Here is a 20,244-nt window from a genome sequence, read left to right as displayed (position 1 = left end):
TTCCCCATTTTGTACTCAAGTGTCCACTGACAGATAACTAAAGCATGTTTTATATAATAAGCTGCTTTTAAAAAAAACCAAAAAACTCCAATCTTAGATTATATTCTGACCAGCTTTCCATGTCATAAAATACTCTTCTTTTAGGGTATTTTGTTATTCATCCCCTTGACACTGTCCCCACAACTTAGGGAAAAATTGTCTAAGCCAGAGGAACACCCAGAAGAAAATGTAAGAAATTTGCCGTGACGGAGCTTTTTGTCCTTAAGCGAAAAGTAATAGGAGCGTCCCAGGCACACGACAGGTCTAGAAGGGGAGGGTGAAAGGCAGACAGCATTGTGGGGAGAGCAACCCAGGGGGTGGTGGAGGGAGAATACATTGCAAGTGTGTCTGCAGTTTGGAAAGTTGCCGTCATTTTGGGGCTCCAAGGCTGAATCAGTAGCTTTTAGGTGGCCAGAGCCAATGCTAGCCTAAGGATGCTCTATGAGAATTAGACAGAGTACCCTTTCTGGGGGACAGATGTAGCTTGGCCTGGGGACATGTGATGGGGAGGGTGGCTTGCAGGGTGCAACCCCAGCGACTGCCCAGCTGGGTACCCTTGCACAAACTAGAGGCATGGCCCTGTCTGAAGGGGCGTGTGGGTTTGCACTCGGCATCTGTCCTCCCAGAATTCTGGCCGGCTCACCCAGGCCGGGGTCTCTGTAGGCCCCAGGCCCCAGGCTACTGCCCAGAGGCCTGAGTCCATGAATGGATCCAGGACCGTGAGGAGGCTGGGCAGCTCCAGTGCCTGCTTGCCTCATTCATTGTTGGTCTGTTTACCTGGGGGGGCCCTTTGCCTTAGCACATGTGTGGTTCCTGTGATTGGATAGAGTCCTGTGGGAAACCAGTCCTAGTCAGGGAGAGCCCGGGGCCGTTTCCCCATAGGACTCTATTCTCAAAGTCCCATAGCTGGGTGACCAATGTAGACGCAGGTCCCATGCCTTGCCCAGGAGGCCTGGCTTCTGGGAGCCCAGAAAATACCACTGCGAGATGGGAGGTAAGGTGGGGCAGCCTGGTTGGGGTGGATATGGGGCAGAGATAGGGAAGAGGCTCTTCCTGGAAGGCATGGGGCACCTTCAGGGATCTAGGGGGCCAGGGGACCTTAAGCCTAGGCCCAAGGCAGATCCTGACCCTGTACCTCCCATCCCCACAGGACATCAACAATGCCTGGGGCTGCCTGGAGCAGGTGGAGAAGGGCTATGAGGAGTGGTTGCTGAATGAGATCCGGAGGCTGGAGCGGCTGGACCACCTGGCAGAGAAGTTCCGGCAGAAGGCCTCCATCCACGAGGCCTGGACTGACGGTGAGGCCAACCCAGCCTCCTGCCTCCCCAGGGCTTCACTTTCCTACTCTCCAGCCCAGCCGGCAGCCACTACACTATTCTTTGCTTTTCGTTTGTTTCATTTGGTCTCTTACTAGTTCCATGGCATTAGGCAAGTTCATTAGCCTTCTGGTTGCCTCAGCTTCCTCATCTGTAAAGTGGGGATAATAATAGTACCAACCTCACAGGCTTATAAGAATTGAATCAGTTAATACATAACGAAGTTCTGAGGGGAGTTCCTGCATAGTGCAGTGCTGTGTGAATGTTCACCTTGCAGTCAAATGCTCTAGCACCTGAGTGTTCACTTTGGTTTTTTGTTTTTTGGGGGGATTTTTTAAGACGGAATTTTGCTCTTGTTGCCCGGGATTGAGTGCAATGGCGGAATCTCGGCTCACCGCAACCTCTGCTTCCTGGGTTCAAGCGATTCTCCTGCCCCAGCCTCCCTAGTAGCTGGGACTACAGGTGCCCGCCACCATGCCCAGCTAATTTTTGTATTTTTAGTTTCACCATGTTGGTCAGGCTGGTTTTGAACTCCTGATCTCAGATGATCCACCTGCTTCTGCCTCCTGAAGTGTTGGGATTACAGGTGTGAGCCACTGCACCCAGCCGTATAATGTCATCTTAAGGAATTGTGTCTGCAAAGACCCTATTTCCAAATAAGGTTCCATCTTGAGGTTCTAGGTTGACATGAGTTTTATGGGGGACCCCATTCAACCTAATTCAGCCTCCTCATAGGGTTGTTGTGAGGCTTCAGTATTATAGTACATTTCATGTTCATGGTTTTCACCTGTTCAGTTCTTTTTCCTGTATTTCCTGGCCTCCAATGACAATGAACTGGCCTTTGCCTTAGCACATGTGTGTCCCTGTTACTCCAACCTTGAGGCTCTTGGGGACGTGTCTGGTGTCTGCTTATTGGCAGCTAAGGTGAACTCTGAAGAGAGAGGCTCATACCCAGGATAGTGTTTCCCCAGAACCTGGACCACGGCTAGAGGTAGGGAACAGGCTGCCCATCTGCTGGGGCCTCTCCGGCCATTTCAGCTGGAGTCTGGGGCAGACCCATTGGCCGGCGGAGCTCAGTGCCCTAAGACTCCCCCATTCAGCCCTGTTTTGTACTCCTCAGACCTTAGGTTGGAGATAAGAAGGAAGAACCATACCCCAAGGCCATTTGGGAGTGGCTTGGCTTGGTGTAGGGCAGCAGTCCCCAGCCTTGTTGGCACCAGGGACCAGTTTCGTGGAAGACAGTTTTTCCACAGAGTGGGGAGGAGGCAGATGCTTTCAGGATGGCTGTTCTACTTCAGATCATCAGGCATTAGATTCTCATAAGGAGCACACAACCTAGATCCCTCGCATGCGCAGTTCACAATAGAGTTTGAACTCCTGTGAGAATCTAATGCCGCGCCTGACTCAACAGGAGGTGAAGCTCAGGTGGTAATGCTCACCCACCTGCTGGCTCACCTCCTGCTGTTTGGCCCAGTTCATAACAGGCCACGGACTGGTACCAGTCTATGGCCCGGCGGGTGGGGGCCCCTGGTGTAGGGGATGGAGTGTGCTTGACTGGCTAAGGGGGGTTGGGTCTAGTTCTCCTTTGTAAGTAAAATGCTGGGCTTTGCACACAATGGTTAGAGGTTGCTGCCCCTACTTCCACTGTGTGTGTGTGGAGTTATTTATCCAGGCGTGGACAGGGCAGAGTGGAGGAGGGATAGTGGGGATTGCACTGATTCATCACCTGCTTCTATTGGGTCCAGCTCACAGCCAAAGTACAGAGGAAAGATTGACCTTGTTGGCTTGCCAGCCACCAGCAGGGGCACGAGAAGTGCTGGCATGCTGGCACAGCCTCTGGGGAAAGCAGTTTGGCTACATGTATTCACGTCTACCAATTTTACTACACTCTAACCTGGGAATTCCATTTCTTGAGACTGTCTAAAGAATCCATCCTGAACATGGAGACATCCACACTAGGGCAAGCCGAGGGGCCCAGCACGCCACAGGACAGTGAAGGGTTAGGGCAGTGGACATGCAGCCTTTCAGCAGACGTCTGCATGAGAAGACTGTGGAGCCAGGGTAGAAATTCCAATAATGTGCTGCTAATTTTTTTTTTTTTGAGACAGAGTCTCGCTCTGTCACCAGGCTGGAGTGCAGTGGCACGATCTTGGCTCACTGCAACCTCCAACTCCCTGATTCAAGCGATTCTCCTGCCTCAGCCTCCCAAGTAGCTGGGATTACAGGCATGTGCCACCACGCCGAGCTAATTTTTGTATTTTTAATAGACACGGGGTTTCACCATGTTGGTCAGGATGGTCTCGATCTCCTGATGACCTCGTGATCTGCCCGCCTCAGCCTCCCAAAGTGCTGGGATTACAGGCGTGAGCCACCACGCCCGACCAATGTGCTGCTAAATATTTTAAAAGCAGGAAACATAATTTATATATGCCCAAAGTGTTCACAGAATATCCACATAAGGAAGGACTGAATAGGAGTGGATAAGTAGGCTTACCTATAATTTTTTCTAAACTTGATATATTACCATTCTGTTTTAAAGAAGAAAGAACAGGGGGCAGGAAAGAAATGCCGCCTGGGGACACAGCCTTGGCTCCCAGCCCAGCCTTATTTTTTGAGATAGGCTGAGCATCCCAGCAGCAGAGGGTTGGGTGTGTGAGTGAGGGAGGCCGGGCCAGCCCCCGTCCTGTGCCTGTCAACTTCACAAGGCAGCTGGTGAGTATCGTCTAACAATGACTGTGGGAGGTCATTTCTTGTTCCTGCTTTCCTCCTGTGGAAACAAATTTAAGAAACGCAAGACCTGCTCATGCCCTGTAAAGAGAGGGCAGTGTGTCTGAGGGTCAGAGAAGGCACTAGTCATTGTCGGATTCTGTGCAGAGTGCACTGGACACACCGACCCAGGGAAGGGGCCCCTGCAGGGCTGCCAGCAGCCAGTGACAGTAACTGGGGACATTCTAAAGGCAGGGTGCCCCTGAGGTGCTTGGGTTGTTTTTTTCCTGGTTATACCAGAGGGTGTGGATGGCTGTGTTTCCTGTTGTGTTTCCTGTTGTGTGTATAGTGTCATGCCCTATGCATTCCCGCAGACTTCTGCATAGCCTTCCTACATAGACACTATCATGGCCTTGGAAGTGCTCTGAGGAGAGCAGTGCTTTTCCCCGTTGCGCCCGTGGTTGGATGTTCTAGTTGCACATCTGCTTTTGTACACTGCAGATCCCTACACAATGGGCACCTCTGTGGGAAGCACTCCCAGAAGTGGAGATCCTGGGGCTCTGAGGGGTGGGGGTTGGGACCAAGGAGATGCTTCTCACTCTTGCTCAGCCGTGTGGCCCTCTCTCAATCCAGGCAAAGAGGCCATGCTGCGACAGAAGGACTATGAGACAGCCACCCTCTCAGAGATCAAGGCCCTGCTGAAGAAGCATGAGGCCTTCGAGAGTGACCTGGCTGCCCACCAGGACCGTGTGGAGCAGATTGCCGCCATCGCACAGGAACTCAAGTAGGTGGCCCCAGATACCCCTACCCTGTAGCGCCCTGTGGTGAGGGGCCAAGGCTGGGCTTTCTCAGCTGCTGGGGGAGGTGGGGGTGTGGCCATGAAAGGTGGGTGCCCAGGTAGGAAGGGAGTCTACGCAGAAGACAAATCTCTCTCCTGGTGGGGAAGGAGCCCGGGACCACGGCCTTCCTTTTAAAGGCCACCAGTTCTCACCTGTAGCTAGTACAGGAGCAGAGGGTGACCAAGCCTTGGTTCCGAGCTTTCTGGTTGGGCCTTGAGGGCTCCCTGCCGTTGGCCATTGGGGTGAAGGCTGGTGTCACCTCCAGCCATGATTGGGGAAGGGGTCTTCTTTGGTCTCCTCTCTGCGAGTCTCCTGAAAGAGGGGAGGGGGTGGAAGGAGTGCCTGGAAGGTCTCTTGAAGGGAGTGCCCCTGGCTCTTCCCAGCACCACCAGCCACCCCACTGGCAGCCTCAGGGAGAGGGAGATGGGCCATGAAATTAACCTGGGTCCCCCGACTTCCTTGTCTCTTCCCTCCCCAGTGAGCTGGACTATTATGACTCACCCAGTGTCAACGCCCGTTGCCAAAAGATCTGTGACCAGTGGGACAATCTGGGGGCCCTAACTCAGAAGCGAAGGGAAGCTCTGGAGGTGAGGGGTCCCAGAGGGAGATCTAGGCCCATATCCAGCAGCCCTGAGGTGCTCCTTCCTGCTTCTTGACTCTCTTTGCTTTGGGCTAAAAGACTATGGGTTCCCCAGACCTCCCCCAACCCTGGCCTAAATGTGGAAGATTTACTTTGGCACAGGATTTGGACTTTGCCCTCATGGCGATGCCTCCTCTCTTGCCCTCACTTGTCTCATCCTCCTAGTTTAGTGTGCTTTACAGCCCAACCCCAGCCATTTGAGAACCCTCCTATTCTACACACCAGACTCTGGGAGCCAGGCCAGGTGACTGCGATGTGAGATGGTTCAGACACCTGGCAGGAAGAGCTTGTTCTTTCTGCCTGATTGAGGCAGTGCTTCTAGACCTGAGGCTCACCAGGAGGATCTCAATAGGAGTGGGGGATGATTCTGGACATCACTGTACTAACGCCCACCCTATTTGGCACTCCCAGCGGACCGAGAAACTGCTGGAGACCATTGACCAGCTGTACTTGGAGTATGCCAAGCGGGCCGCACCCTTCAACAACTGGATGGAGGGGGCCATGGAGGATCTGCAGGACACCTTCATTGTGCACACCATTGAGGAGATCCAGGTGAGCCCCACCCCACTCCCCAGAGGCTGGCTCCCCTGGGGCCCTTGGCTCACGCTCTGTGGGTCGCTTTTGCAGGACTGCCCCTGAGGAAGAGCATCCCAATGATTTTATAGACACAAAACCTTTGCATCTGACTTATTTTGACAAGATAATATATGCACATGGTCTAAAAAAAAAAAAAATTAAAAGGATGTATGATAGGGTCTCCCTCTGACTCCTTATCCTCCAGTCCCTAGTTCTCTCCCCAAAGGTAAGAATTTGACTACAGTCTCTGCACACAAGCAAATATGTTTGTTTCCATGCTTTGCACCCTTTTTGTATAAAACAAAAATTAGCTTTTATTATATACCGTATTCTAAATCTTGATTTTTATTTATTTTATTTTTTTAGAGACAAGGTCTCGCTCTGTCACCCAGGCTGGAGTGCAGTAGTGGGATCATAGCTCACTACAGCCTCCAACTCCTGGGCTTAAGGGATCCTCCTGCTGCAGCCTCCGTAGTAACTGAGACTACAGGCTAACATCACTATGCCTGGCTAATTTTTTAATTTTTATTTTTGTGGAAATGGGGGTTTTTCTTTGTTGCCCAGGCTGGTCTCGAACTCCTGGCTTCAAGAGATCCTCCCATTTCAGCCTTCCAAAGTGCTGGGATTACAGGCATGAGTCACTGTGCTCAGCCGTGAACCTTGATTTTTAATGTAACATTTATTTGGAGCTCATTTCACATCAGTTAGCAGCTTCCTCAATCTTTCATGCAGCTGCAGAGTACTGGGTTTAAAAGGTTTTGCCAGGAGCTAAGGAAGTCCATGTTGTGGGAGGTCATCTGGGGAGTGAGCCTCTGGAGCAGCCCTTCTCCTTGACCTGTCAGGTGGTGAACACGCCAGAGGGTTTGCTGTTAATTTCACCAGCCCTAAGGATGAAACTGTTGCTTTTGATGACTGTGGCTTCTCCTTCCTGTGGCCATACCTGCCATCCCAGTTCTCAGCCACAAGAATCTTTGAATTGATGCCTCCTGGTCTCCCAGCTGGTGTGGAACTCAACTTCCATGGCCCTTCCACTCACTTCTAGCGCTCCCTTTGTTCCTCTTACCCATATATTCCCATCTCTGTCCAGGGACTGACCACAGCCCATGAGCAATTCAAGGCCACCCTCCCTGATGCTGATAAGGAGCGTCTGGCTATCCTGGGCATCCACAACGAGGTGTCCAAGATTGTCCAGACCTACCACGTCAATATGGCGGGCACCAACCCCTACACAACCATCACGCCTCAGGAGATCAATGGCAAATGGGACCACGTGAGTTGAAGGGCATGGGCCGAGCCATCGTAAGTTTCATAAAGTCAGGGATTTTTGTCCATTTTAATTGATTTTTATCAATTTCATTTAAAATTGTCATATAGTAAACACTCATTGTTTGTCCAAATGTCAAATGACTGGATTTCCAGAACAGGTTGACACCTTCACTCCTGTTCTGTTACTGACCGGCCCTTCCCCTCCTGGGTCCTCCATTTCCTCATCTGGCACATGGGCGGATGGCTGACCTGTCCCCAAAGTCGCCTTGTTATTCTTGCCCCAGGTGCGGCAGCTGGTGCCTCGAAGGGACCAAGCTCTGACGGAGGAGCACGCCCGACAGCAGCACAATGAGAGGCTACGCAAGCAGTTTGGGGCCCAGGCCAATGTCATCGGGCCCTGGATCCAGACCAAGATGGAGGTGGGTCCCGTGCTGGGAAGCCGTGCTGGGGCTCCCACCCCTCCCCACACTATCCCAGCCAGCCAGGCTGCCTGTCTCCCTGGGTGGGACCCATGGAGGACTGAGGCCCTGAGCCCACCATGGGTCTGCTCTCCTGTGGAAGGCTGTGGGGGTCTATGTGAGGAAGCCCTGCTGGCACTATCTGATTTGGGAGCAAAGACATATGAGGACACCACTAAGAAGCTGCCTATGGGCTCACGCCTGTAATCCCAGCACTTTGGGAGGCCGAGGCAGGTGGATCACCTGAGGTCAGGAGTTCGAGAGCAGCCTGGCCAACATGGTGAAACCCCGTCTCTACTAAAAATACAAAAATCAGCCAGGTGTGGTGATGCGTGCCTGTAATCCCAGCTACTTGGGAGCCTGAGGCAGAAAAATCACTTGAACCCGGTAGGCAGAGGTTGCAGTGAGCGAAGACTGTGCCATTGCACTGCAGCCTGGGCAACAGAGCGAGACTCCATCGCAAAAAAAAAAAAAAAAAAAAAAAAGAAGAAGCTGCCTGTGAAAGTCCCATAGGAGGGTCAGCTCCTGAGCACCTGATCCGGCTTAATCCCTTTGGTGTCTCTTGTTGACCAGGCCTCCCCTTCCTCTCCTCCTCCTCCTGATCAATGAGCCTGGCCAAAGAAGATGATTGATCAATCCCAGAAAGAGAACTGAACCCCAGTGGAGCACAGAATGTTTTGCTGAATTGTGTGGGGTAGATAGTGGGGTGCTTTAGCAGATCAGGAAAGGGGCCCTGCTTGGCTAGAGCGTGGCCTCTGAGTTCCTTAAGGACAGAGACCATGTTGAGTTCACATTTGTGTGTGTTGCCCCCCGCACCCCTGCCAGCACATTGTCCGTAGTAGACAGGCAGGAAATAGCTACTGGATTGAATTGAGTGGACAGAAAGTGCTTTCACAAACAAGGGTTGTTTACATGGATGAATAACAGACATAAATAGGCATTAGGCCTGGCCTGCAGGGATGGATGGGATTCAGGTGGGCCAGGGCAGGCATCCCAGGAGGCAGAATAGCAGGAGCAAGAGCATGGGCACTGAGGGAGGTGAGTGAGGTCTGCCGAGGCTATGAGGATCCTGGCTCAGTGGGTCCCTGAGATGGACAAGACTTGGGAAAGGGGCATTTGAATGGCAAGCAGAGGAGTGAATATTTAGGTTAGAACTGACCCTGCATTCCCTTCCTGAGGCTGACAGGTACCTGAGAGATGGTAGGTATTTCATCCAGTGATAACAGGGCTTGTTATATACCTCTGTGGTGCTGTTTCCATACCTAGGAGCACCCATGCTAAAAGTGTCTTACTAATTACCAGTGATGGCCTCCTTAGGGCTGGGATAGGAACTGAGAATCATTTGAAGGCTTAACAAATGATTTTGGAGGCCCCAGTCCCCACCCTATGGGAGCAGAGTGAGGTGGTCTGACAAGGTGCCTCTTTCCCGGTGAGCAGGAGATCGGGAGGATCTCCATTGAGATGCACGGGACCCTGGAGGACCAGCTCAGCCACCTGCGGCAGTATGAGAAGAGCATTGTCAACTACAAGCCAAAGATTGATCAGCTGGAGGGCGACCACCAGCTCATCCAGGAGGCGCTCATCTTCGACAACAAGCACACCAACTACACCATGGAGGTGGGTGGGGCTGGCCTTGTTCCTCTCGGGAAGCCCATGTGCCCTTCTTTCCTTCCTCCTGGGTGGGAAAGTCTCCAAGGAAACAGGTCATAGTTGGAGGATAAATTCACTTCACCTCTGAAGCCTCACATCTTCAACTTTTAGTACCTTTTACTTTCCCGAGGAGCGTGTTGAGAATACATATTTCTAGGCCCCGTCTCTAGAATCTGCTTCACTAGTTCTGGGGTGGAGTTCAGAATAAGCACTTCTGGTGGTTCCGGGTGCTGGCGGGCTCCAAACACTGGCTCAGGCACCTGCTTGTAAGATGGCTACTTGTTTTAACTGTGCAAGTGTGTGTGGGCTGGGGGTTGTGGGGTTGGAGTTTCGGGGAATCACACATTTTTTTTGTCTCAATCTTTCCTACCCCCAAATCTGCCCTCCTTCCTGACCTGACCCCCATTGGCAAGTCCCGGTCTCTTTGCTCTCCCAGGCAGAGGCTGCTACCCTGCCTCCTCGATCATCTAGGGTCCCTGTCCTAGTAGGTTGTGCTTGTCCTGGTTCCCCTCCCTCTGGTGACACTCAGCCACATGGAAGGCCAAGTTTGATGGCTTTGGCCATTTTGATAGTTGGGGATTAGGGTGGATAGGGGCCGCCAGGAGCCCAGGCGTGGGACCCCTTTGCTGACAGGCCTCTTGCCTGCCTGCAGCACATCCGTGTGGGCTGGGAGCAGCTGCTCACCACCATTGCCAGGACCATCAACGAGGTGGAGAACCAGATCCTGACCCGGGATGCCAAGGGCATCAGCCAGGAGCAGATGAATGAGTTCCGGGCCTCCTTCAACCACTTTGACCGGGTGAGAGCCCCACCCTGTGTTTTCTTAGTGCAGCCCCCACCCCCTGCCCCAGGGCCCTGGAGGGCACTTCCCCGGGATGTGGGCTGCCATGAAAGTGAGGAGGGAGAGAAAGGGGAAACTGCCATCAGCCTGCCCTGACTCGATGCACCCCACAAAAGAAACCTTGGAAAACTTGTGTTGGTGCCTCATAAGCTTCCCTGCTTTCTGGGAGAGAGTGTTCATCCTGTGGGTAGAAAGAGGACCTTTGACCCCTGACCCTTGCTCTCCTACCATGAAGAGTCACCCACAGTGAAGGCTTGCTGCTCCCTGGCTGTGGAGACAGAGGAGCAGAAGAGAGACTCCTCCTGCCCTCGCTGGCCCCCACCCCTACCCCGACCTTCAGTGGCCTCTGGGACTCTGCTGGGGATGTCAGAGGCCTTGGTCCTGGGTTCCCATCCCAGCTCTGGGTCAGGCCGGGTTTTAGTGGGTTGCCCCTTCCCAGTGCCCTGGGGCTTGCGGGCGGTCCCAAGGCGTGGGAGCATGTTCTTGGGTGCTGCCCACCACCCCTGCCTGCTTCATGGCTCTCTAGGCACCTGGGGGAAGTCCCTGGGGAAGCCGGGGGGGCTGGGTCACTTCTGGGGGAGCTTCTCACCCTTGTGGCTCATCACACCCCACTCTGGTCCTGCTCCCTGGAGCAGGGCTGTGTGTGCTGGGGGGAGGGCACCCCCTGGAGCCTCGTTGGTGTGTCTAACCGTGTGCACTTTTATTTCCCCTCCTCCCCGCCCCCACCCTCCCCCCCCCTGCCCGTCCCTGTGTCTCCCCACACACGCCACCTTCCCCCGGGGCATGCCCCCCTCACGGCTCCACCTCCCTGACACCGCATGGCTCGCTGCCTGGCGCACCGCGGCCCCAGGATCACTCCGGCACACTGGGTCCCGAGGAGTTCAAAGCCTGCCTCATCAGCTTGGGTTATGATATTGGCAACGACCCCCAGGTACTCGCCTCCTGCATGGAGCACGCTCAGGGGTGGCGTCTGGGGCGAGAAATAATGCGTTTTTCCTTTTTCTCTTCTCTCTCTCTGGATCTCCTATCCCCCTCCTATGGGCCATGGGGCTCGTCCTCTCCTGCTGTCTCTGTCTGCCCTGTCACTGGTCCACCCTCTGCCCTCTGCTGTCTTTTGTGGCAACCTGCTGGGTGCCCACTGTCTTCCATCCTCACCGCTCTTCATCCCATGGGTGGATTTTTGCCTCTCCCTGCTCTGTCTTCCTCCTGTCTTTGGACGTTGCCACCAATGTGTGTTTGCATCTTCTCCTCCTATATTCCTTTCCCTGTCCTGATTCCCCAAACCATAAACCTCATCCCCGCTCTGGCCATCTGTTCCTGTCTTCCTGGCCCCGGGCCGGCCCTTCCTCTTCCTGCCTTCCCGACCCTCCTTGTGTCTTGGTACCACTGCCCCCCACAGAAGAAGACAGGCATGATGGACACGGATGATTTCCGCGCCTGCCTGATCTCCATGGGTTACAACATGGTAACGTAAACCCCACCCTCTGTCTGCCCTGGTGAGGAGGCAGCCAGCTGGCGGGAGCGGCCAAGTCCCAGGAGTGGCAGGCTGGAGGCCCTCAGGCTAGGGATTGCCCTCTCTGGAGGAGCCACAAGGCCCATGTCCTTGGGGAAGATGGCTCCCTGAAAGCCGGCCCGGCCACCGGCCTGTGTGTATCCAGGAGCCCTGGCCTCCTCGTCTCAGTCTCTGTGCTACTTCATCTTCTGGTACTTCCTCACTCCCACTGTGGACAGCTGGGCTGACCCTGAGGCTGGCAGGAAGGACTGGTGGTGTGGGACATCCCAGGTTGGGGGTTGGCCTGCGTCACCTCACATGGAGCATGGAAATTGAGACTTCCACCTCTGTCCTGGCGGTGGCTCCGGTTGGGCCTGCTGCCCCTCTGAATTGTCCCAGGCTGTCCCCCATTCCCCAACCTTCCTATTCTGTCCCCCCTCACACAGACATTCTGAGCAGGGCAGTCAGGTGACTCCTGGGCCATGGTGCCAAGTGAAGAGCTCACAGGCTGCCCTGTGCAGTGCAGAGCATGGGCATGGGGCTAGGAGCAGTGAACCTGGGAGTAAATCCCAGCCCTGCCATCATTAGCGTGTAGCCTCAGGTGAAGTGGGGGAACCCTACAGGACTGTTGCAAGGGTTAAATGAAGGAATTTAAGTCTGTGCATGTATCTGGCACATAGAAAATACAATGTGGTGGGGAGAGAACAGATTCTAGAACCAGACTGCCCGAGTTCAAATCCCCGTTCTGCTGCTTCCTGGCTGTGTGACCCTGGGCAAGTCACTTAGCCTGTCTGGGCTTCAGATTTCTCATTTGTACGATGAAGATAATAAAATACCTACCTTTATGGTTGTAGTGAGGATTAAATGAATTGAAATAAAGCTTTTAGGTTAATACTTGGCACATAAGACATGCTGCATAGGTGTCAGCCATTGTTAATCGTTGTGATCACTGTAGTTATTATCAACATGATTATTTGCTATAAGAGGAACCCAGGCATCTGCAGGGCATGGGAAACCCTGAGCTGGGTCTCTCCTCTTGAGTGTTGTGTCCCCATCATACCCTTAGGACAACCCAGGTTAGGTCAGGGGGATGTGCCCTCCTCTTCCAGCCACAGGCTGATCTGAGTCCCCAGGGTCTTCAGTCCATATGAGATATTCCCAGCAGGCCATGGGCTGACAGGCCTGGGGTTGGCTGTTTCCTCCAGGGAGAAGCAGAATTTGCCCGCATCATGAGCATTGTGGACCCCAACCGCCTGGGGGTAGTGACATTCCAGGCCTTCATTGACTTCATGTCCCGCGAGACAGCCGACACAGATACAGCAGACCAAGTCATGGCTTCCTTCAAGATCCTGGCCGGGGACAAGGTGGGTGTTCTATGGCATGGGCATTGTGCTGGGGTGGCGGGCACTGGCTGGACTGTGATCTAGAGGGGTGAGAGCTGGAACCGCCCCTTCTTCCAGGGTCTTTTGGCCTCTCCTTGTTTGCCACTTCTACTCATTTCTATAATGCCTTGGGCTCAGCTAAGGTGTCAGGACACAGGATTAGTTTAAGTGACCCTCCCAGGATCACTGCTTGCCAGTGAGGGACTCCATAGCTGGGATGAAATGACGGGTGGCAGAGGGGAGTAGAGTGGTGTGGATGTGTAATTGGACTCTTGGAGTCCATCTGACAACCCCTGGGACTTCACCCTTGGTATCATCCTGTGCATTGGCATGGACTATAGTGGGAGCAGGAAGAGGGACTGTGGGACACAGGAAGGAAGCACGTCTCTCGTGTTTTCTACCCTGAGCAGTGATCCACTCTGGGTTTCCCAGTCTCCCAAGTACCCTGCAACACTCCACCTGGCAGTGGAGGGATGCAGGGGATTGTCTCCATGGATGCCAGAGGCTCAGTCCAAGTCTCCACTGTTCTGAGATGGTCATTGGTAGACCTGGATGTCACCCAGAACCACAGCCATCTCCAGCCCAGGGACCTGAGGGGATCTATAGAAGCCACAGATCCCTCAAATATTATAGAAAAGACTCACAGAGCAGCCAGAAGAAATGGTGGGGGTGGGATGTGGGCCTAGGGTCTGTGTTCTGTTCTGTAAAGTCACAGTAAATCCTTATGCCATCCTTCCTTCAAAACTGAAAAGATTCAGGCCAGGCATGGTAACTCATGCCTATAATTCCAGCCCTTTGGGAGGCCGAGGTGGGTGGATCACCTGAGGTCAGGAGTTCAAGACCAGCCTGGCCAACATGGCAAAACCCCATCTCTACTAAAAATACAAAAAATTAGCCGGGTGTGGTGGCATGCACCTGTCATTCCAACTACTCGGGAGGCTGAGGACTGAGAATCGCTTGAACCTGGGAGCCGGAGGTTGCGGTGAGCTGAGATCACACCACTGCACTCCAGTTTGGGTGACAGAGTGAGACTCCATCTTAAACGGAAAAGATTCAGTTACCAAAAGCAAAAGCCAGTAGGGAGGGAATATAATTTCTGAAATGTCTGTCTACAAGGGAATAAAGGCTGAACCTACAAAGAAGTCCCCAAAGGTCTGATTTAAGTACAAGAACAACCTTATTTGCATCATAGCACCTTGGAGCTGGAAGGATCCCCAAACCATTTAGTTGTAGTTGCTAATTTTGTAGAAGAGGAAAACTGGGGCCGAGATAGGGGCCTCGTCTCCCAACTTTGGGATTGACAGTGGCAGCTCCACCCTCCCTCAAACTGGTTCCCAGGGCACTCTGGCAGAGGTAGGGCATGGTGCAGGGGGACTACCTTGTGGGTCAGAGCCCCCAAATGAGCTCTCCTGGATCTTGAAGCTCCTAAAAGACACAGCTTTCAAATAGACCTAGCATGGGCAAAACCTGGGAGACGGCAGATACTCAGGCTGGAGCTGCTTGTATGGGGCAAGGCCCACATTTCTGCAAAGGAGCTTAAGATAGCCTGACCATATTTGGGAAGCAATGATGCCCAAACGTGAATGGTGTTCTTAATCTGCTGGAGGGCTCATTAAAATTAGACTCTCTGTCCAAAGCCTCCAGAGAGCTCAGCTGAGTGCGTATGGGGTCCCCCCAGGAACCTATACGCTCCACCAGAGTATCTGCGGATACTGCTCCAGCACGCAATTATTGCAGACTAGTGTGATTCAGAAGATGGTTATAGGTGTAATTGGCATATGGAATTAGATTGGAAAGTGGCTTAAAAAGTAGGTACTGAAGTGGAAAACCTGAGACAGTTTTAAAAATACATGTGTATGCGGTATGTACATGTGTGGATATTTATGTCCATACATCCTGTAGTTCCAGGAGGGAGGCATAATGCAAATGGCACGCACTGCCTTCACGCAGCCGGGCTTTGCGGCTGTGTTGGACCACCCCGCTTTACGGCTGCTGGACTTTGCGGCCGCCTTGATCACTCTTTCCCCGCAGAACTACATTACCGTGGACGAGCTGCGCCGTGAGCTGCCGCCTGACCAGGCCGAGTACTGCATCGCGCGGATGGCCCCCTACACCGGCCCCGACTCCGTGCCAGGTGCTCTGGACTACATGTCCTTCTCCACGGCACTGTACGGCGAGAGTGACCTCTAATCCACCCTGCCCGGCCGCCCTCGTCCCGTGCGCCGTGCCCTGCCTTGCACCTCCGCCGTCGCCCATCTCCTGCCTAGGTTTGGTTTCAGCTCCCAGCCTCCACCGGGGCGAGCTGGGGCCCACGTGGCATCGAGCCTCCCTGCCCGCGAAGTGACAGTTTACAAAATTATTTTCTGCAAAAAAGAAAAAAAAAAGTTACGTTAAAACCAAAAAACTACATATTTTATTATAGAAAAGTATTTTTTTNTACCGTGGACGAGCTGCGCCGTGAGCTGCCGCCTGACCAGGCCGAGTACTGCATCGCGCGGATGGCCCCCTACACCGGCCCCGACTCCGTGCCAGGTGCTCTGGACTACATGTCCTTCTCCACGGCACTGTACGGCGAGAGTGACCTCTAATCCACCCTGCCCGGCCGCCCTCGTCCCGTGCGCCGTGCCCTGCCTTGCACCTCCGCCGTCGCCCATCTCCTGCCTAGGTTTGGTTTCAGCTCCCAGCCTCCACCGGGGCGAGCTGGGGCCCACGTGGCATCGAGCCTCCCTGCCCGCGAAGTGACAGTTTACAAAATTATTTTCTGCAAAAAAGAAAAAAAAAAGTTACGTTAAAAACCAAAAAACTACATATTTTATTATAGAAAAAGTATTTTTTTCTCCACCAAATGGAAAAAAAAGAGGAAAGATTAACTATTTGCACCAAATTGTCTTGTTTTGTTGTGACATAGGAAAATAACCAAGCACAAAGTTATATTCCATCCTTTTTACTGATTTTTTTTCTTCTTCTATCTGTTCCATCTGCTGTATTCATTTCTCCAAATCTCATGTCCACTTTGGTGTGGGAGTCGGGGTAGGGGGTACTCTTGTCAAAAGGCACATTGGTGCATGTGTGTTTGCTAGCTCACTTGTCCATGAAAATATTTTATGATATTAAAGAAAATCTTTTGAAATGGCTGTTTTTTAAGGAAGAGAATTTATGTGGCTTCTCATTTTTAAATCCCCAGAGGTGTGACTAGTCTCTTTATCAGCACACACTTAAAAAACTTTAATATTGTCTATAAAAAATAGGACAAACTTGGAGAATATGGACAACTTTGATATTGCTTGGCAAGAACGGTATTAAAACAACCACACTCCTATGACAACTCTTTGCCTGCTCCTTGCTTGATGTTTTCTGGAAGTGTGTGTGGGGTCAAGGATGGCGTGGGGCACCTGTATCTACCCCTAATGTTTTTGACCCTGCTGTGTTCAATCGTCTTACACTTCAGTTTCTTCATTTTAAAAAGGAAAAGGTAATTTCTCCAGTCTCCTATGAGTTGGACAGAAAGTCATGGATGCGTAAAGGACTTGATGATAAGCCCCACCTTCATTTTTCCACGGCATCAAACAGCTCTGTGACATCTGCATTCCCCCGACTTGTTTTATTTTTGCTGCAGGGAACAGCTTGAGTTGTCTCTTAAGAGTCATCTCATCCCTTGCTATTCAAGATGACCCACAGATGGCAGCCGTTCGGCATCACCTGGGAGCTCATTGGAAATACAGAATCTCAGGCCCCATCCCTGAATGCCAAATACTGTGTGTACTGCTGTAGCTTCTCCAGAGTAAAAGATAGTCTTTATAGGACGCCGTCTGCTCTGGCACCAGGGCCCCTGAGCCCATGCCTTTTATCTGACCTTTGTTTTGCAACCCATTACATCACTTGCCCCCTGGGCATCCTTTGAATTTCATCCTTGGCCAGTTCTCATTGTACCCTGTTCCAACTTGCTTTAAATGATCGGGTGGATGAAATTCTCCCCATTGACAACTGACAGGTACAATTAATTGTTCATGCGTCAGTGGAATGAACTCATTACAGCTCTTTCCTGCCTATGTGGATGTGTAGCTCTTACATTTTTATCTACCTCCGACTTTTTTGTAGGGACTTTGTTGATAGCCTCATGAAGGCCCATCTCTCCTCTCTCTGGCCTGTCCATTCCTTAACAAAACCCTAATGACTGTTCTGGTACCAAATCTGTGGCAGGAGTGTGACCTAGCTTCTACCCATCTCTTCCATCACTGGACCAGCTCATAGTTTGTCCCTTGGACATGGGGTTAGTGCCCAACAAGCCTAGTCATTTGGCGAAGTAAGTTACTAGAAGGGAGAACAGATTCAATTTCCTAATGTGGTGAGGAGAGGCTGAAGGCTTTGCCAGTTCCTTGGCCTATGTCAGGCTCTCTGGTACCTCTGCAGGTGGCATGAGCTGTGTGAAGCGCCTCTGAATTTAAGGCTCCAAAGCTCTCCAACAAAAACAAGACTTTAGACTAGGATCTGCATTATGGGCGCCAAGAGAAGAAATACAACCTCAACATCAGTGCCTGTCAAGGGAGGCAGATGTGAGCTCAAGTCTGCCTGCCACCGGCCAGTTGGATTACCTTGGTCAAGTGACCTCCTTAAATGGGGCCAATAATGTTGCTTTCCTTCTCTCTCTGGCACACAGTAGGCATGTAATAAGTGGCAATGGGTATTGTCCCTAGAGTTGTATAAAAAAGCAGCTGTAGCAGGGCATGGTGGTACATGTCCATAGTACCAGCTACTTGGGAGGCTGAGGTGAGGATCACTTGAGCCCAGGAGTTTTGAGTCCAGCCTGAACAACATAACAAGACCCTGTCTGTAAAAGGGGGGGGGGAAATTCAGCTGTGCTTTGTTATGCTGTTTAAAATATTCTTAAAGAAAAAGGCCTGATTACAGAAAAATACCATTAAGGGAAGCCCTCCTTCAGTCTCTGTGCTCTGTAGTAGGCACTCTGTGCACTACAGTAGTGCTCTGTAGTAATGATCCCCCAAGATGTCCATGTCCCCTGGAACCCATGATTGTTAATTTATATGACAAATAAGACTTTGCAGATGTGATTAAGAATCTTGAGGTGGGGAGATTGTTCTGGATTATCTGGGTGGGTTCTCAGGGAGCAGGTGTGTCAGCATCAGAGGAAATGTGACAACAGAAGCAGGGGTTGGAGTGATGTGAGGCCACAAACCAATGAATGTGGGCAGCCTCTGGAAGCTAGAAAAGCCAGGGAAACATTCTCCCTGAGAGCCTCCACATAGAATGCAGGTCTACAGACCCATTTTGGGTCTCTGTTCTCCAGAACTGTGAGATAATATGTTTGTATTGTTTTAAGTCACTTCATTTGTGATAATTTGTTACAGCAACCATAGGAAGCTAATATGTGCTCCATCGTTCATGCCCTGGGGAGCTGGCTGCCTTCCTGATGTCAGTGACCCCTGGCATAGGCATGACCTGCTGGAGAAACTGCCCTAGCTTCAAAGGCCTGAGTGTGCAACACTGGCCCTTGGGAGACTGCCTTAGCTGCTGGACTTGACTTCCTGAGCCCTAAAAGTGCCATCCATGGAGAGGGGAGAAGGAAGCTTCCAAGCTTTGAGAGCCCCAGAAGGCCAGAATAGCTGGGCCCAGCAGGAGATGGGTGGGCTGCTTAGCTCAACTGGTTAGTGGCAAAGGGCTGAGGCTGACAGCTGTGGGCTTAATCCAAGAATGGGGCAAGTGACCTCACTTGGAGATCTCTAAGGTCACAGGCTGCCCCTCCCTCAGTGCCCCCTATAGATGAGGCCAAGCTTAGGGGGACAGAACATAGGTAAATGGGCAGTAGCTGGACCTGAGCTTTACAGGACACTCAAACACTGCCTTATAGGATCCTCATCTGAGCAGTAGCTCTAGAAGTTGCTTTGTGAGTTGTTTTTTGATCGTCATGGCTTTCACAACCCCAAAAGGGGTGGAGAAGCTGCTATCTGAAATGCAGTTGAGACCTGAGCAAGCACAGCAAAGGTGGTGCAGTGGGGCTCTTTGTCAACGACGTGGGCCAACTAGCCAGCTTAAAGACACAGGGGAAATTATTGTAAGGCTTCCTGTTGTCTCAGATGCAGGAGCCAGAGGGCAGTCCAGCTCCAGGTAGGCACCAGCCACAGAACTGGAAAGCCCTTGGGAGGCTGAGGTCCTGCCTTCTCTCTAGCTTATCTTGGCCCCTCTGTGTGTCAGCCTCCCTCCTCTCCCTGCAGTCCAGCTTTCGGTGCACACCTCCCCATGGTGGTAGAGGCCAATTCCGCGGTGCCTAGTGTTGACATTTTCTTGACACAAGAGACTAGTTCCAATTCCAGATGTCCAGGACGCACTTGGCCCAGGCTGACGTGGTCTGATAAAGTGATGCCTGTCAGTGGATGAGGCTGGGGCCATTGCTCATGGGCTAGATTGGGTATCACCTTTAGGATAACCCAAAAGGTAGTCTCATAAGAACTGTCTCAGTTCATCAATATTCACATTGTAGCATATCTGATATTGAGCTACAGCATACAATCGATCTCACTTTAGGATTAATGGTGTCTTACAATTGCTGTTGGCCAGACAGCAGTCATGACTTAGTGTCATTGCCTGCCTATTTGAGACAGGAATGTGAGTCCTGTCTGTTGTCTCAAAAATTTCCATTAATCTTATCTCCTGGTAAGATCAAGCTCCAGTATCAACACTTGCATAGTGGGTCCCCAGAAAGAAAATGCTGGTGGTCATGGTGTAGTACTGGCTTAAGAAATGCTAGCCAGGGTGCAATGGCTTACACCTATAATCCCAGCACTTTGACAGGCTGAGATGGGCAGATCTTTCGAGCCCAGAAGCTCAAGACCAGCCTGGGCAACATGGTGAAACCCCGCCTCTACTACAAATACAAAATTACCCGGGTGTGATTGTGCGTGCCTGTAATCCCAGCTACTTGGGTGGCTGAGGCAGGAGAATCACTTGAACCTGGGAGATGGAGGTTGCAGTGAGCCGAGATCATCCTGAAGGGAGGAAGGGAGGGAGGGAGGGAGGGAGGGAG

The 20,244-nt window shown here is 52.1% G+C and overlaps 1 protein-coding gene across 2 annotated transcripts in view; it reads left to right on the top strand.

Moving 5' to 3' along the window:
- The window catches only part of ACTN1 (actinin alpha 1), a 107,036-nt gene extending 91,458 nt beyond the window's left edge, over positions 1 to 15,578 (top strand). Inside the window, exons 11-21 of one of the 2 annotated variants that reach the window (XM_017878615.1) lie at positions 1,190 to 1,337; positions 4,695 to 4,845; positions 5,379 to 5,487; positions 5,952 to 6,092; positions 7,204 to 7,386; positions 7,667 to 7,801; positions 9,278 to 9,457; positions 10,143 to 10,289; positions 11,182 to 11,262; positions 13,029 to 13,187; positions 15,237 to 15,578. In XM_017878615.1, the coding sequence (XP_017734104.1) occupies positions 1,190 to 1,337; positions 4,695 to 4,845; positions 5,379 to 5,487; positions 5,952 to 6,092; positions 7,204 to 7,386; positions 7,667 to 7,801; positions 9,278 to 9,457; positions 10,143 to 10,289; positions 11,182 to 11,262; positions 13,029 to 13,187; positions 15,237 to 15,395 (1,593 nt within the window). In that variant the 3' untranslated portion in view covers positions 15,396 to 15,578. Of the gene's footprint in view, positions 1 to 1,189; positions 1,338 to 4,694; positions 4,846 to 5,378; positions 5,488 to 5,951; positions 6,093 to 7,203; positions 7,387 to 7,666; positions 7,802 to 9,277; positions 9,458 to 10,142; positions 10,290 to 11,181; positions 11,263 to 11,730; positions 11,797 to 13,028; positions 13,188 to 15,236 lie in introns of both variants that reach the window. The other variant, XM_017878616.1, reaches the window with a different exon arrangement.
- Positions 15,579 to 20,244: the final 4,666 nt, after the last annotated feature.

This window comes from Rhinopithecus bieti, unplaced genomic scaffold (genome assembly GCF_001698545.2).
Source record: "Rhinopithecus bieti isolate Rb0 unplaced genomic scaffold, ASM169854v2 scaffold_11252, whole genome shotgun sequence".
NCBI lineage: Eukaryota > Metazoa > Chordata > Mammalia > Primates > Cercopithecidae > Rhinopithecus > Rhinopithecus bieti.
Note: the sequence above shows the minus strand (reverse complement) of the source record. Positions and strands in the feature narration are given on the sequence as shown.